The 18,719-nt window shown below is 37.2% G+C and overlaps 1 protein-coding gene across 1 annotated transcript in view; it reads right to left on the bottom strand.

Moving 5' to 3' along the window:
• Positions 1–18,719, bottom strand: part of CYLD (ubiquitin carboxyl-terminal hydrolase CYLD) — a 188,344-nt gene that overhangs the window by 26,510 nt on the left and 143,115 nt on the right. Inside the window, exon 10 of the mRNA XM_067135632.2 lies at positions 16,245–16,432. Within this exon, the coding sequence (XP_066991733.2) occupies positions 16,245–16,432 (188 nt within the window). The remainder of the gene's footprint in view (positions 1–16,244; positions 16,433–18,719) is intronic.

The raw sequence follows: 18,719 nt of genomic DNA, 5'->3' as shown, positions 1-18,719 counted from the left end.
CATACACTTCCAACTTATTAGGTCGCGTTGAGTACATATTATTGTTGTTGTTGTTGTAACTTATGGCTTTATTGGGAAGTAACTCCAATACAAAACTGATATTTCTAAACAACAGTAATATACAAATAACATTGATAATGTGCAGATGTATTAGGGAACAGAGTCTTGTTTCATCTTGTTCCTGGCTGTCCAGTATAGGGCTGGTAAATTTCCTTATTTTTGTTGGGTTGAGTCCTGTGCACTGAAGTAGGTGTTTCGATTTCATCACTGTTCCAGTAATTTTGCAGATGGTACACTTTTACGTCGAGTATATTTTGATTCCAGCTACATGTGCAGTCATGTCCTGTTTCCAATCTGAAGATTGTCACTGCTTCTTTTCTTGGCTTGCTTTTATTTTTGACTCATAGGTCATTTTGTTTTTTTCCATTTCTCCATTGTAGTAAGCTGGATAGTTTCTTTATTCCATTTTTCAGGATTTTATTTGTGATTATCTTCTTGATTGAGCTAGCTGCCAGAGGTTTGGTTCTCATGAAGGTACTAGTGCCCTTTTTTTTTTTTTTATCAGTTTATCAGCCAGTTTGTTGCCTCCATTGTAAAGTGATGTTTCTCTTTAAAGTTTTTAATTTTGTTAGTAGATGTTTAATGTCATGAATTCTTGTTGGATGGGGTTTGGTATTTGAGGATACTGCTTGTATGGCAGCTAGTGAATCTGTGAGTAGGACTGCTTTTCAAATGAATTTACTCTATAAATCAGATTTTGTAGCGCAAGGTAGATGGCTTCTATTTCTCCATCGGTTATATCTGCCTATTGGAGTATATTGTGAAAATAATTGGCAGAAAACTCCAGCGCCTGCTCCTCTGTCATCTATTTGTGAGCTGTCCGTGAAGACTCTTAACCACTCATCTTCAGGATATTCTTCGTTTAGGATACTAAGTGCTAAACTTCTCAGCGTTACTAGAAGACCATCTCTTTTTTTTTTGAGATTATCTGGAAGAGATAGGTTGGTATGTATTGAGGTGTAATCCAGTGGGCTTATTGGTTCAGGGGTGGTTTCATTTTCGGATGGTATACTTAGTGCTTTTAAAATGTTTCCACTAGAGGTTATAGGTGTTTCTTGGATTTTAGTTTTAAGGGCTTGCTTTTGTTGTCTCCTCTGGGGAGTGAGTTTAATTTTAATTTTAACTACATAGTGATCTGAACCTGTGTCTATTCCTCGGAGGACTTTGACAATATAGATCTCTTTGTGGTGGTATTTGTCCATGCAGACGTGATCCAGTTGCCATTCTCCTTTAGTGTAATCAGGGTGTTTCCATGTTTTGAGTTTTTGAGGTTTCCTCTTAAAACATGTAGATTTTGAGATTAAATTATGGTTTTCCATGCTATATTATGCAATATTATTGAATGACATTACTAAACTAGGGACTAGTTTTGGCCTTGGGTGGTCATCTTCAGCCTTAGTGTAATACATCTAATAACTAAACAAATATAAAAGCACACAATTGACATAAAAACTAATGTACAAACACACAATTAACATTAAAATCTGGGATGAACTAAGTGTAAAATCTGAAAAATAAATTAGGCTCTAAATACTTAGCATCTGGAGTATGCTCATCATCCAGACTCTTTCTTGTATTGATATTCGTAGAATTGTTAGTTCCGTCACTTCTAATCATTACAATTTCAGTTGCAAAAATGGGAACTGGTAAATGTTGATTCTGTAGTCAGATCATCAATCACCAAATCTACTTGAGCGGTGTCAGCAGTATGCAAGCCACTGGATGCCATTGTAAAGAACCACCAGGTGATGCATAACTGCTAGATGGTGTTTCCACGTCGACCAACGTAAATAAAATGAAATTTTCCCGTAGTGCTTGTTAAAATCAAGCTGAAATGCTGTTGGACATTGTCAGGACAGCACATGAAAATATGGTTAAAACGGACACATTCTTAATTTGTGGCTGGTATAAATTAGCAATTCATTGCGGTGTCCATGAAGTTAACCTGAATAAATGATAGATAAAATTAATGAATAGAAGGAGAGAGAGAGAAGAGCGTGTTAGTAATGGCATAGGTTATATGAGACTCACCTCTTGTTGCAGCACGTGGTGCATGGTGTATTGTTGTGTGCCTCATACTAACGGTTGTGAGATTCACAGGAATAGGAAGGGGCGGGGCAAGGAGAGAGAAGCGGTGCAAGGGGTGAGGGGTGAGGAGGTGGGGCAAGGGGAGAGGTCAGGGAGTGGACAGGGGGGGAGAAATTAAGGCGGAGCCGAAGGATATGGGAAAAGAGATGGCTGCTGAGGAAAGGTGGTGTGAATATTATGAAAAACTGAATTATGACTAGTTGGTCTGATGTTTCTAAAAATGGGAATTAGAAGGTCAAATAGGATATTTGGCTTTTCTGAAAGGTCATTAAGATTATGGTTTGGGTTAAAATATTGATCTATATGTATGAAGCAGCTTTCAGTAAAGTTAAGGAGCAGTCCTTTGTTGATGATTTTGAGAATATCCATATCTTGTTTTATGTCTGTGAATTTGTGATTATAGTCATGCATATGCTGTCCTACAGCTGAAAATTTATTGTACTTCAGGGCATTGATGTGTTTTGAGTACCTTATATTAAAATTCCTCCCAGTCTGTCCAACGTAAGAAGAATTACAACTGTTGCAAATAATCCTGTATACTCCTGATTTCAAAAAATGATTAAACTTGTTTATGGATGTGGCATTATGTATGACTTGTGCATTCCTATTGCTGGTTTTGAAAACTACTTTTACATCGTGCTTTTTAAAGATGTTGGTAAAGATAGAAAGGGAGGAGTTGTTTTGTTTATCTTGTTTCAAAGTGGTAGAGGGGCAATATTCATATTTATTGATTATTTTTTCAATAAAGAAACTGTTGTATCCATTATAATTAGCTATATTACGAATGTTGTTCAACTCACTTTTGAGGTCTCTTTTAGACAAGGGAACACTGAAGGCTCGGTACACCACGCTGTTGTACGCTGCTCGTTTGTGAATTTGGGGGTGTGAAGAATCTTGACGGATTGTAGTGACTGTTTCGGAAGGTTTTCTGAAAATCTTATATCTTAAATAGCTTGGGTGCCTGATAATAGTTAAGTCTAAAAAATTAATTTTCCTTTCAATTTCAGATTCAAGTGTGAATTTAATACACGGGTCAATGTTATTTAGATTAATGAGGGTGGTAGCACCGTCTGTAAAAGTAAGTCTTGGCTAAGATACTGGAGGCCGGCGATTCCCATAGCCAATCCTTCTTGTTGATAAATAACATTATCGAAAGTGAAAGAACTGTTGCTTATAACTAAATTATGCAGACATGAAATTCTAATATACTTAGGCTGCTGTATTTGCTCCCCTTGCCCCACCCCCTCACCCCTTGCACACCTCTCTCCCCCTTTCTTTTCCTTCGAATCTCACAACCATTAGTATGAGGCACACAACAATACACCGTCCACCACATGCCACAACGAGAGGTGAGTCACATATAACCTATGCCATTTGACTAACTTGCTCTCTCTCTCTTCTACTATTCTTTAATTTTATCTAATTTTATCTATTTATTCAGGTTAACTTCATGGGCACCGCAATGAATTGCGAATTTATACCAGCCACAAATTAAGAATGTGTCCGTTCTAACCATATTTTCATGTGCCATCCTGACAATGTCCAACAGCATTTCAGCATGATTTTAACAAGCACTACGGGAAAATTTCATTTATTTACGTTGTTCGACGTGGAAACACCATCTAGCAGTTATGCGTCAACTGGTGGTTATTTACAGTGGCATCCAGTGGCTTGCATACTGCTAACACCATTCAAGTAGATTTGGTGATTAATGATCTGACTACAGAATCAACATTTACCAGTTCCCATTTTGCAACTGAAATTGTAATGATTAGAAGTGACGGAACTAACAATTCTATGAATATCAATACAAGAAAGAGTCTGGATGATGAGCATATTCCAGATGCTAAGAATTTAGAGCCTAATTTATTTTTCAGATTTTACACTTAGTGTGTGTTTGTACATTAGCATTCATGTCAATTGTGTGTTTTTGCTTGTTGTTTTAAGGGGCTTAACATCGAAGGTCATCGGCCCCAATTGTGTGTTTTTACATTTGTTTAGTTATTAGATGTATTACACTAAGGCTGAAGATGGCCAGCCAAGGCCGAAACTAGTCCCTAGTTCAGTAATGTTATGCAAGTTAGCTGACGGAACCAAACTTCCTCCGCATGTGGTTCTGAAAAGAAAAACACGCCATCTAGTATTTTCATTAGAACCCAAGAATTCGGCTGAATGGACAGTGAGCTAATTGAGGACTAGATGAAGTGAATTTGGCAATGTCACCCGGGAGCTTTATACAGAAGAGCCTGCTTGTGCTCGAAAGTTATCACGGGCATAATGCAGACGCCATAAAGGAATTGGCAAGTAAAGGAAAAACTGACTTGGCAATAATTCTAGGCGGGCTAACCTCGAAGCTACAGCCATTTGTGTGAACCGCCCATTCAAAGCTGCACTGAAACAGCTCTACACCGAGTGGATGGTGTCTACTTCTTAAAATATATAATTTGTTTGTTAAACAGCCGCCTATTCAATACAATAAAATCATTATAATTAGAATATGATTTTTTTACATTAGTTTATAATGGAATGGGACATGTTTCACTTAAATTACAAGCATCATCAGCCAATTATATCTTCTCTAGGCTAAATCAGGATCCTGATTTTGTTGTTTATATATGAGATTATTCTTAAGAGTCTACTAATATTTACATGTTATGATTAAAATCTAGATAGTTATTTTTATTAAAACAGTCAACATTAGACTGTGATGTATGAATTGACTAAAAACAGTACATTGAATACTTTTTCTATGCTGAACTCTCTTTAAATTCTTATCGACTTGAACTCAATAAGAGAATGAAAGTTATAAACATAATGTCATAATACATCTGTAGTGAAATACTGGTTAAATACAACTCTTTAAATATCTATTAATATTTACAAGTTTATGATATGAGATTCTATACAGTTATTTTTTATTAAAACATTCAACATTAGGCTGTGAAGTGTGGATTAAGTATAGCACATTGAATACTTTTGTATACTGAACTTTCTATAATGTTCTTATCTTCTTAACCTCAATAATATAATAGAAATTGTAAAACATAGTATCATAATAAAAGTAAAACACTGGTTGAAAAACTTGTGTTAAAGTTCGTGATAAGTCGTTACGATGTATTTAAGCATCTTACTGATGAATTATTTATATAAAATGTAGAGTCCTTCCTTAATTACGTGAAAGAAGCTTTAGAACTAATTAGGTTGATATCGCCGCTTAGTTGGAAATGCTTGGAATCTTGTAATATGAGCTAGTCAAAAAAGGGGATGTTGAACTTAAAAGGATGTAATTGTGAATCCGCTGTGGGATTGCGTGTTGAAGTTTTGCAATTGAAAGAAAATTTTGTGTGAATATCAGATTTGAAGGAATTCTAATTTAATTAGTAAAGTGGTATTTTTAACGCTTATCCCCTTGACTGTTGTAGCGTTGGCTCGCAGCGTTAACTGCACCAGAGAGTTTGACAGTTGATATGTTTCTGCTTCTCGTGTTATAGGAATGTGTCTGTTGTAGCAGGGAAGGAGGGATGGGTGGGGCTTTAGAATCGCTGGTAGTGTGTGGAGGGGAATTGGTGTAAACAGGGGAGGGGGAAGTAGCAGTCACAGGTGTAGTGGAAATGTTTGTGGGTTTAGAGTTAAATATTTTTGTAAAGTTCCTTTATGTTAAATGTTAAAAGAAATTTTGGAATTTGTTCATATAACGGATTTTTTATTTCTACTGCATCATTCAAATTTTGCTTCTTATTGAAATACTGATCTAAATAAATGTATATGTTTTCAAATTCTGTCATTAGCTTACCTTTATCTATCCTTTCAGAGATCTTTAAATCTTGTTCAATTGTGGTAAATTTATGACCTATCTCTAACATATGGGAGCTCATAGCGGAGTATTTATTATGTCTTGAAGCATTGAAATGTTCCAAATACCTGGTCTGGAAGCTACGGCCAGTTTGTCCCACGTACGAATAATTACATAGCGAACAAGTGAGTCTATAGATCCTGGGAACCCAAAAAAACTGTTATAAGTAGAATTTACTATGTTGTGATTAAAAAATAAATTCTGGTTGGTATTACAAGTCTTATATGCAATAGTGATTTTTTGTTTTTTGATTGAGTTAGTAATTTGATAGATAGCTGGATTTGAAGTGAAAGTAGCAAATTTTGTTTTTTTAGGGTTTTCCGGAGATAAATTAGTTGTTATTTTTAATTTGACTTTGTTAATAATTTTATTGATCATTTCTAACTTGCAACCATTAAACTTTGCTAACTTCTTTATATAATCAAGTTCCTTTTTCCGATTAATTGCAGAGAGTGGTATTTTTAATGCTCTGTAGATCAAACTAAAGAAGGTCACCTGTTTATGAGTGTGTGGATGTAGGGATTAATTATTTATTGTTAGTGGGGCAAAAGTTGGTTTTCTGAAAATTTGAAATTCAAATTTACCATTAGCATGTGTTATTTTTATGTCTAGGACATTTATGGAGTTATTGGTTTCGTCTTCCTTTGTGAACTTGATATTGTTATCTAGATTATTTAGAAATTCTAAGTTTTTCTCACTGTTGTTATGTTGCTTGTCTATTATACCGAATGTGTCATCAATGTACCTAAGCCATAAGCAGAGCCCTTTAACTTTATTCACTATCTTCTTAGATTCCAAACTGTCCATATAAATATTCGCTACGAATCCTGAAATGGGGTCTCCCATTACTAAACCCTTTTGATGATAAATTTTTTTATTGAAAGTAAAATAATTATTATCCAGAACAAAACTTAAAAGCTTGATAAAGGTCCTCTATTTCAAATTTACTTAAGTTACTATGTTTAGAAAGATTAGTTTTTATAATGTTAATGGTCTCATTTACTGGAATACTAGGATACATATTTATGATATCATACGAACACATTGTATGGTTAAATTAAAGATTAAATTTATTATATTTATTACAAAATTCAATAGAATTTTTAATATAAGCTACGTTATTGAATTTTAAATATTTACTAAGAAAACAATGTAAGAATTTCAAATTTTATAAGTAGGGCTATTTCTGCTATTTATAATTGGGCGTATAAATATCATATAAATATATCTGATGGCCAGGCAGGCATCAATTTTTGGTAATGAGAAAGTCTCTCGTAACAATGTTAAAAGGAGAAAAAGGTTCCAACTATTCAAAACATTGATATACACTGTATTGAATAGGTGGAACCTTTTTCTCTTTTTAACATTGTGAGCTCAGTTCAATACGGAACAATTATGAAGTTTTAAACTTTAAATAAAGTTTCTCTCAGTGCATTGGCACTGCCGGTGGCTCCAAGTAGCCTATGCAGTGGCCTCCATGGTATGCACTAGTCATGTGTCCTGGTGGGTGTGTTATTTACCAACTGATGAGCCCAATTTAGCATACTGGGGCGAAACGCTGGCAACCAGGAATGAGTTAGTGGAAAACTTATAATGTCCAATAATGGACCATTTATATTGATATTGAAACGGGAATGCCCTGTGAGCATTCGCGCTCATGTATTTCTTGAGGAGAACGCGCTAACACCGGACTGTATGGATTCAAAACGAGCGCCGAGCGCGCAGGCATCATGGGTGACAGCATGCAAGCAAGCGCTGCTACGGAGTGCCAGCCAAGGCCACGTGATGTCACACCGTAAGTTCTATTCGATTCGATGGCATTTCATCACGAACAGAAGGTCAGATCGTAATTTGGAGAACATCACCTTGTAGGCTTGGACAACAAATGCTACTGCCCAAAATTTCATTAAAATCGGCAGAAGGATGGCCGAGATATGAATTTTTTAAGAGGCTCATATTTCCAGTTTTGCCGTCCGACTCTGAGCAATATAAGGGGTTGCCAGCCTCGAGAAGAACAGTGTGTGTGAGCGAGTACTTCGTCGTGAACCAGTCGTCTCTCTGTTCGGGTCCGCTGATGTGATACAGTTTGTTACTCTGTCCAGCTAAGGACCGGTGGTCGAAAGTACGCGATACGAGTGTTAAAAGCCTTCTCTGCGGCCTTTAACTTTGCGTGTAAGCGGAAAGCTTAGTCACTTATAATATCGGTCTGTCGAGTCGAGTAAAATTATTTCGTACTGTGAATTTTTGTATTGAAGAGACTGTATGGTAATCACTCGATATTTTGAAACTGTGCTTAAAAGACTTAGGGCATAAAGACTGTGCTTTAGTCGTTTCCTCTCCAAGAGACTGTGTTAGGCTATTTCGTGAAACTGTGCCCTAGTGAAAGTACAATTCTTTTTATGGACAGTGTCAATTTGTTTCATAAAAGACTGTGCCAACCTTTGTTTTAAAGACTGTGTCAATTCACTCCGTGAGAAAAAACAGTGTCGACATTTCTTTTAATAAGACTGTGCTAACCTTCATTTTCAAAAGACTGTGTTAATTCACTTCGCAGAACTGTGCTAGCATTTTGTTTCATAAGACGGTGCCGATATTTCCTTTCAAAGACTGCTGATTCGGTTTGTGAAATACGGTATCTTTATTTCTTTTCAAGAGACTATAAAAGACTGTGTCTACATTTATTGCCGAGAAGTCATATTAAGTTATGTGTAATACTGTGCCTACGCGAAAAATTTATCTCTGAGAAACTACGTGAATTTTTGTTAAGACTGTGTCATAATAGAACTTGGTTCTTTTCACGAGACCGTGTATTAAGAGTTATAAACTGTTTCCTTACTGTCTTCGCAGAAACTTTAATTTATTTGTGCGTGTGCAAGAACGTTGCATGTGCTCCTCCGTACTCATTACAAACAGTACAAAGACTGTGTCTGTAGGACTAAATTTATTTTATTTTCGCACTGAGATTAAGTGAAGTGGTAAACAGTTGTATCGCAGAAAGTTCCAGATTATTTTCATTGCCTATCACTTCGAGTTCGACAGTGCGACTATTGCACGAACAATATTAATTATTTTCACAGAACTGTGATTTTGAATTCATCTCTTTTCCAAAAGTAATGTGCGTCCAACACCATTCACAGAGGAAGTTGTTCGGTTAGTAAAAAGTGTCTCGCCACAATTTGCAGTGCAGTGCGGTAGAGAAGTGTCGTATCAGATTCTATTGACATTCTGTGCGAAAGTTTTATATTTCTCTACTCCCTTCAAGGGACTTCGTGGAATACAAAGCTAAACAACTACTCCATGCAGCACTATCATCAGACGACCGCCCCAGGTTCGAGTCTCCTTCAACATCAAGGCTAACAACCGCCGTGGGACGATACCGACGACGTAGGACGACGCCGACGACGTAGGACGACACCGACGCCGCAGGACGACACCTTCTCCACATCTTTGAGGACATTCAAACCATTCGTCTGCAAAAGGTGATATAATTTCTATGTCTTTTTTGAATAAACTGCAAGTTCCACTTTAAAAATGAACTAATTTCACTACCCTTCTCTCGTACTCTCTAAAGCAGGAACCGTACACGCCTTGGCATTAATCTATGCTCCCCACAAAGCTGAAGTACGGGCGTTCCTGTTTCAGTATTACAATGTTTTAGCTGTCGGTAATTTCGGATTCATAATAACAAGTTTTTGGTGCTCTTGTTCTTGTAGGAGAAATGTTGAATTTCTTAACAAGGATTTTTTTTTTTGCTAGTTGCTTTATGTCACACCGACACAGATAGGTCTTATGGTGACAATGGGATGGGAAAGGGCTAGGAAAGGGAAGGAAGTGGCTGTGGCCTTCATTAAGGTACAGCCCCAGCATTTGCCTGGTGTGAAAATGGGAAACCATGGAAAACCATTTTCGGGGCTGCCGACAGTGGGGTTCGAACCTACTATCTCCCGAATACTGGATACTGACCGCATTTAAGCGACTGCAGCTATCGAGCTCGGTAAACAAGGATTTTAGGTTTCGTTGTATTTTCGCTATGGGATCTTTGTTTACTATTACGTAAGAATTATCAGAAAAGAAATCATCAGTCTTCTTAACAGTCACTAGTGTTTATTAGAACAGTCGTTCCCCCCTTTGTTAGCTTTTGTAACAATTACATTATTTTTATTAATTTTTATTTTTAATTCCTGGATTTATTTTAACAGGGTAAAGTCTGAATTGGTTTTTAATTCATTAACCAGAATAGGAAGTTTCTTTTTTACTTCCTATCTGGTGTCATTCTAGTTTTCTATGGGAAGTCCTTCAATGTAAGATTCGACTTCAACAATTGTAGTAATTACTGTATAATCTTGAGTACCACCCGCCACCGAATAAGACTGCACCCTTGTTTTAAAAGAACAAAATTTAAAAAAAAAAAGTGAAGTCAAAATTATTTACAATCTTTACTAACACACATCAAACGATTAGAAAATACAAATAAAAGTAAGCAAACGTTTCCAGAACGATATTCAACAAATTCATTCAACATCAGTACCAACTTCGGGACTTTCATCACCATCACCTTCCCACAAAATGTCGTCATCGCTGCCATCCATAGCATTAGAAATGCTACATTTCCTGAAGCTCTTCCGTATGAGGTCTCCAGGGATACGATTCCATGCCGCCAAAATCCATGAACACAGCAGCTGAACTTCCGGGCGCTGAATGCGACCAGTTGGCGTCAGTGTGTTATTATCAGCCGCCATCCATTCTGTATAGAGCTGTTTCAAGGCTGCTTTAAATGGGCGGTTCACGCAGACATCCAACGGCTGTACCATAGACGTCATCCTGCCAGGAATGACTGCTAGGTCAGTTTTCCCCATCCTTGATACGTTTGTTCACAGCATCTGTTGTGTGGCCGCGGTAACTGTCAAGAACAAGCAAGTTCTTTTGTCCCAATAGTGCACCAGGGTGACGTTGTCTGACACACTTTACCCAGTCTTCCACAAGTAAACTGTCCATCCAGCCGGAATTCTGAGATCTGATGATAACACCAGCGGGTAGATTTTTAGGAAGCGTCTTTTGCTCGAGAACAATGTACGGTGGCAATTTGTTTCCGTCGGCGAGAATACACAACGTTACCATACACCGTTGTCATTAATTACCACCTGTTCTAATGGTAACACTTTTCGCTCCCTTAACATTCACAGTCCTATCCATTGGCATTTCAAAGTAGACTGGCGTCTGATCTGCACTGCCAATTTGGGAAAGCAAATATACACTTTCCTTCCGCAACCGAATTATGTGACGCTGAAACGACAATAACTTCTCATCATAGGCACCAGGAAGACGCTGTGAAATTGAGATATGCCTTCATACACTCAACCCATTTCTTTTATAAAAATTACAAACCCATCCTCAGCTTGCCTTAAACCTGAATGTAGGATGCTAAATGGTTTATTTTGTCACCTACTCAATACATATAAATTTTACATTTAGGAATTTATTATTAATTCCGCTTGAGACATGTTTCGCCCTTCATTGAGGGCATCATCAGTCAAACTACCTCCTCAAGGCAAAAATCAGGTACCTGATTAGTATTCAACATGCACAAATTAATACACATTACAATGGGAAAATTAAGTACGAGAAACTCTTGTACAATGGTGATGGTTAAACAATAAAAGTTTAAAGAATAAGAAGTCGGCACCAATGCTTAAAATTACTGGGTAATTATAGCAGAGTTCAGCAGTGGTGCTCTGAAGAATAATTGATGCACTCATAGGAAATTATAAAGTTTATAAAATTATTTACAGTATAACAGTCGGTGGGGAAAGGGTATAGTGCTCGGCGTCAATGTTTTTAACAAAAATTACTGCCAATGGTTGGTAACTATACAGTAAATTTACATTATCCAATTTGAACAGTTGAGAATTTACAGTTTATATACATATTTACAAGAGAGCAGCTTAGTGAGCAAGGATATAAAAAAAAGTATATTACCAAGTGCGTCCTGTTGCTTTAATCGTTGGAAGATGATTGTAGCATTGACATATCAGAAATATGCAGAGTGGTTTAATCTTAGTTAATAATCATAGGGGGCAGGGAAAATATTCCATAGCCAAATGAGGTTCTATAGGCATCAAACAGAAAGTTATCTGGTTGAAGCATCGGGTTCGGTACGGTGAACTCGTCGGCGTGGACGGAGACTCAATGGGTGTCATTGAGTAAACAGTGCATTTGAATGGCAACAATGATGGCAGTTATTTGTAGGTAAATGTATTACTGGGAATATGTTGCAGGTTGAATCCTTTGCTTTTTATTAGTTGACTGCTTGTAGCTTGGAATGATGTGTGAAAACATCGGTGTGAGATGCCGGTGAGACTTAAATTGATATTATTTCATGAATGAATGTATGAAGGACCTCGGGACGAAGTTACAGTTTTTTGTTGCTGGTCTAGTGAAATAGAATGGAGTTGCTTATGCTATGAACTGCAGTGGAGAGATTAGAATGTGTACGGTAACTATAGAGTCAGAGCGATGTAGCTGGGATGAGGCATCTCTTCATTTTGTCTGCGAAGAGGAGCTGTAGTGGCACGCCATATTCGTGCCAATGTGCACTGGAATTCTAGCGTGTTGTTGGAAGTTGTGTTGTATGAAGTGGAAGTTATCATGTCTCAAGCGGAATTAATAATAAATTCCTAAATGTAAAATTTATATGTATTGAATAGGTGACAAAATAAACCATTTAGCATCCTACATTCAGTATCTTCAATATGGACAACAATGATTTTTATCACTTGCATTGCCTTAAACCCTTCCGATGAAAGTTCCTTTCTGATCTCTAATGCCTTTAGCTGACACATTTCAGTTGACACACCATATCCCAATTCCCGCCTTTCTGTCACATATTTATAAAGTTTTTTTTTCAATTTCTGGAAACTGTACACTCAGTCCATGAAGAGCTCTACGATCACCACTACATGTTAATAGCACATTTTTCTTCTTTCTCCAATTGCGAATGCACGACTCGTCAATATCGTATTTCCCACCGGCGGCACGATTTCCGATAATTTCGGCTTCCCAAATTACTTTCAGTTTCTCACTCGCAGAATACTCCGAGAACGTGCGTGAGACTGACGCCAAGCGCGGAAGTAGCGTATTCTGAGAGCGGAGAGAGCATTGTTGCCAAGCTGTGCCGGCGGTGATGCCCGATTTACGCGCATTCAGAAATATAAATTTCCCAAAATTGCAAATAAGACCCACACTCAATTTTGGAAGGGATATTTTCGAAAAAACAGTGTGGGTGGTATTCGAGATTATACAGTAAATCATCTACTTTTTTTGAGTTAGACCAATTGAACTTCAAACCTCTATTGAGAAGGTTTAATTCGTTATCAGAAAACTCAATTTCTGATAAATTTATTGTAATAGGATTGTTGCTTAGGAGAAAAGTGTTTATTTAATTTCCTATCCTGGTTTTGTAATTTTTGTTAGTTTCTTTTAAAAGTGCAAGCCCACTATCCAGTGTTTTCTGTTTCTTATTCAGAACATTCGTTAGTTTATTATTAACATATCTTAAGTATGATTCTCATTTTAATGCAGACATATTTTGAGAAATTTTCAAGTGCGTTGTATATAATTGCAAATTTAAAAATGACCTTTTTATAGTGTAATTTAATTTTGTTCTTCAACCAGATTTCGTTGACTTTTCCTTGAGTATCTTTTAGAGGATGGAATATTTCTTCTCTGTATACGTTTTAAAATTTTTGGGATTAATCCATCTTTCAGGCGTTTTTTTTAAGAAACCAATGTCTCTTGAAACTTTACTGAGTCTAACCTTGAGGTTAAGATATTTGTTTGTTACATTAGCCTGGTTTGCTCCTAGATTACAAGTGATTAAAATCATTTTGGGTCCGTATTGAATCTCAATATACTTCTTATAATATATAATTTGTTTATTAACCCTTTCGCAATCAGCGCACCGATATCGGCGCGAGAGGTTATGGCGAAAACGCTCACGGCGCCGATACATCGGCTCTGTCTTATATACGGATTTTGGTCATTTGCGTAGCTGTTAAATCGTAACAGTTGATCGTGACGGTACATTAAAGCGTTGAATTTGCGTTTAACTCAACAGATATATCCACCAGCCCTACAAAATATTTTTATTTTCGACAAATGAAATCTGTTGACCGTGAATGTTTATGTTGTGGTTATTTGAAGTTGTTATTGCGTGGATCTGTTTTGATTGGCTTATGAATACAACAAGTTGACCTTGCTATGAGTTTTGTTTATAGATTATTTCGTTTCTTTGGTATATCGTGTGTTCGATGCACTTTGTAAACTACAATTTTACTCCTTTTCATAACTCCGTTGTTGCACGTGCTTGTGTCATCTTTTTATAGTAATGGCTAGGCAATATTCAAGGCCGAATGAGGCCAATATCCATGAATTTTCAGATGATTTAGACAGTAATAATGACCTTCTTTTGCCGAAAGTGATTCCCGTTATGTGGGAAGTGACACGGTCGTAACTGCTCACTGTGCGTCGGACCGCGAGGCCCTGACATCGATGACCGTTACATGTACACTGAATAACTTTGTGCAATGCTTCATGAGTGAATTGCAGCACACACATCATATTGATATCAAATTATTCACAATTAAATGTTCTTTCATCCACGTCTAAGAGTAAAGGAGGAAGACGCAACAATGTCTAATTTTTCTGTCATTGAAAACAATAATTTATTTTTAAAAATTTATTTTCGAAATTTAATAATTTTTTTGGGCTTAACCAATAACAATATGTCCAAGGTATATTCATTTCTGAAATGTTCATAGTTTCCTGTACTAGTGTGATTAATTTCATTTTAATGTGTGTTTAAATCTTTACGTGTTGAATTTTTGTAATTTGCTTTGGAAAATCACAAAAATTCGCCTGAGTGTCTTCGAGCAAACACCTGCATATAGGCTGAGTGCCAAAGCGTTAAACAGCCACCTATTCAATACAATAAAATCCTTATTATTAGGATATGATCTTTTTTACATTAGTTTATAATGGAATGGGACATGTTTAGCTTGTATTACAAGCATCATCAGCCAATTATATCTTCTCTAGGCTAGATCAGGATCCTGATTTTGTTGTTTATATATGAGAATATCCCTTAAGAGTCTACAAATATTTACATAATAATAATGAATGGCGTCTGCCGACAATCACGCAGCGACATCAACTGGTTGAGTGAAACGACCGAAGTGGAACCTCTGTGCAAATGGATAAAGACTGCATGGGATCACATCTCCAACGACTTGGTGAGGAGAGTTTCAAGTAAGGTGGAATTTAAAATTCTATGGATGGTGAGGACGACTATGTACTGGAAGGTGGCAGTGATCAAAGTTCCGATGGTGGTAATTCTGATGATGTTGAATCATGAGTGATTTGTACATTGAACTAGTTTTATTTCTCATTGTGGTCTTTTTAGTGTTTTTATTACTTGTAAAGTGTTTTAAATGACCAATTTTGCAGCACATTTGTAAAAATTAAAAAAATTGTTAAGCATGTGATTTATTTTTTTCTAAATTTTGTTATTAGAAATTCGGGGGTGCGGGTCTTATTCGGTGGTAGGTGGTATTTGGGATATACAGTAAATGGGTCTACTAAGCAAGGATAGATTTTTTCCAAAATTTTAATGGGAAATCTGAAGTTACGTCCATTATACAGCAACATCCATTACATAACACTATGCATGTTCAATCTTCAGCCAAAAGGCTGGTTGGATCCTCAACAACTCCTCCACAATTAACTGACATAGATGGCCTAGGCATCACTGAAGAGGCAAACTAAGGAAATGAGCATTGAGGTAGTTGCCTGTTGCTTTCCTTGCTGAGCCAGAAATTGCTATTATATATCAGTCTGCAAAGGCCAGCAACATTTTCACACCATTCATAGCAGGAACTGGCTGCACAAGGAATGGCATTACTAGCATCGCTCATACTTCAGTCACTTTCATACTGTCAAAGCCAAGGATAAGACAGAGACAGATCAATGAATGTATGTTTCAGTATGTAGGCCTAAAAGTCATGTGTTTACGATTTACCATTTTGTGGACTTGATCCACCTGCCTTTTATGACTACAAAAAAGAAGGGAAAAAAAGGGGGGATTGGTCTAATATGCATGTAGATACAGTTGACCTAGGATATTTGGTACAATACTAAATTATTTATAATCAATAACAGAAATAGCATTTCAACTAAAATATGCACATACCTCTTTCAGTTTGATGTCACTAGTCAAAAAGCTTTGATCAAACAGTTGCTGAACTGAGGGCAAGACTAGGTGTTCATCCTTCTCAACAAACAATTGATAATGGTATGCTTCTTGCCCAGAACTTAATTTTAGGAAAGGCTCGGCTCGAAGAATTTGAGCAACCAAAGAGGTGAGAAATTCCTCAGGATCTGAAAATTACAACACAACTTGAACTTTAGCAATAGGGAACATGCATGATCCGGGGTTTTAATTAAAAATATGCCAATCTGATTCAAAATTTCATGCAGAATTCAAAAATGTGATCAGAATGTACAAATAATAACTCCAAACATGATAAAAATCTACGAAAATGTCACGCCACGCAAGTACGCGATCTCATTGGTCTGACGTCACCGTACAGGTTGACTGAATTAGCAGACGAAATAACACATAGTGTGCTGTGAGAAGCAGGATACACTTCGCGTATTTCTACTTTACGTTAGTGTCTAGTATGGTTAAATTCGAGGTCTATACATCGGATAATAATCTGAGTGGTATATTTTAGACTTAAAATGAATCCTGCGCAGACAGTGAGGCAGAAAACTTATAAATGGTGTAGAGTTCCGATGTGCAATAGCACATCGCATACCATACCAAACAAATTGTTTATACAAGTTCCAAAGACGCTAAAACTAGGGAGAAATGGATTTTGGCGAGCCGGAGAAATGCTGGTGATATATCGGAAAAGTCTACAGTTTATTTTTTTTGAAGATTTTAACGTAAGATGAATTTGTTTGAATTTTCAAATCACTTTTCCATCTCAGCTGTTCTAGTTGTAAAACTTTAAATTTTAATGTATGATGCTTTATTTAAATGCTTCAATTACATCTTGGAATATGAAAGTAATAAACAGTGCATTAAATAATGTTGATTATTAAAGTATTCTCCAAACCTAACCTATGTTTTGGGTGATCCATGTCAAGATAATAAATCAAAGGGGTTATGAACCATTTTGACAGCTCTAATTCTACCAATATATCTTGGCATGGGACAGTTATGTATGTCTTTATTGAAGAGCTTAATTGGTAAAGAAATTTAGGCTATATCCAACTACTCTGTAATGTAACAAAGAATAGGCGTGTACATCATGAAAGGAAACAACGTGAATTTAACAAATGTATAACTCTACACAAAAGCAATGCTTGTCTGTTGGGGTCTTATAAGTTAACAATGCTCAATTATAATAATTATCATAATATTAATGAAATAAATAACATAATTGCACACAGGTGAAAATAGTGATGTAGGTGTTTAAAATATTATCCAACTTAGCCTAAGTTTTAGGTTATACAAGCCAAGTCAATAAACCGAAGGGTAAAAATACCGCGCGAGTTAGCTGTGCGGTTAGGAGCGCGCAGCTGTGAGCTCGCATCCGGGAGATAGAAGGTTTTGAACCCCACTGCTGGCAGCCCTGAAGATGGTTTTCCGTGGTTTCCCCATTTTCACACCAGGCAAATGCTGAGGCTGTACCTAAGGCCACGGCCGCTTTGTTCCCATTCCTAGGCCTTTCCTGTCCCCTCGTCGCCATAAGTCCTAGATGTGACGGTGTGACGTAAAGCAAACAGCAAAAACAAAAAAAACAAAAAAAGTAAAAGTCACAGCACCCAAAGACATTCCTGTATTGAGCGATTAAAATGTCACCAGGACACTTTTCTTTCCTGATATGCTCAGCTTGTTAAAAGCCAAATGTAATTAATGTTATTGGCTTCACGCCCCGCTAACTACTTCTACGATTTTTGGAGACGCCGATGTGCAGGAATTTAGTCCTGCAGTTCTTTTACGTGCCAGTAAATCTACCGACACGAGGCTGACGTATCTGAGCACCTTCAACTACCACCGGACTGAACCAGGATCGAACCTGCCAAGTTGGGGTCAGAAGGCCAGCACCTCAACCGTCTGAACCACTCAGCCCAACTTGTGAAAACTAGATGAAGTCATACTTATCTTTATCATGTTTAAATTTTTCCCTCCACATAGATATTTAATTCTCTTTCATGGGCCCCGGAAGTGGGTAGGCCAGTTGCCCCAACCATAAATATATATTTTTTCAGAAATGATAGGTTATAGACCTACAGTACTATGATCTTTCTTTCTTTCCTTCTTTCTTTCTTTCTTAATCAGTTTATCCTTCAGGGTTCGTTTTCTCTCGGACTCAGCGAGGGATTTCACCTCTACCACTTCAAGGGCAGTGTCCTGGAACGTGAGACTTCGAGTATGGTGATGAAACTGGTGAGGAGGGCCATTACCTCGCCCAGGCGGCCTCACCTGTTATGCTCAACAGGGGCCTTGTTGGAGGATGGGAGGATCGGAAGGGATAGATAAGGAAGAGGGAAGGAAACGGCCGTGGCCTTAGGTGCCTGGAGGAGAAGTAGGAAAATACGAAAAACCACTTCGAGGATGGCCGAGGTGGGATTCGAAACCCTTCTACTCAGTTGA

The sequence above is a fragment of the Anabrus simplex genome, chromosome 1 (genome assembly GCF_040414725.1).
Source record: "Anabrus simplex isolate iqAnaSimp1 chromosome 1, ASM4041472v1, whole genome shotgun sequence".
In the NCBI taxonomy this organism is placed as follows: domain Eukaryota; kingdom Metazoa; phylum Arthropoda; class Insecta; order Orthoptera; family Tettigoniidae; genus Anabrus; species Anabrus simplex.
This window is presented reverse-complemented; position numbering and strand designations above follow the sequence as displayed.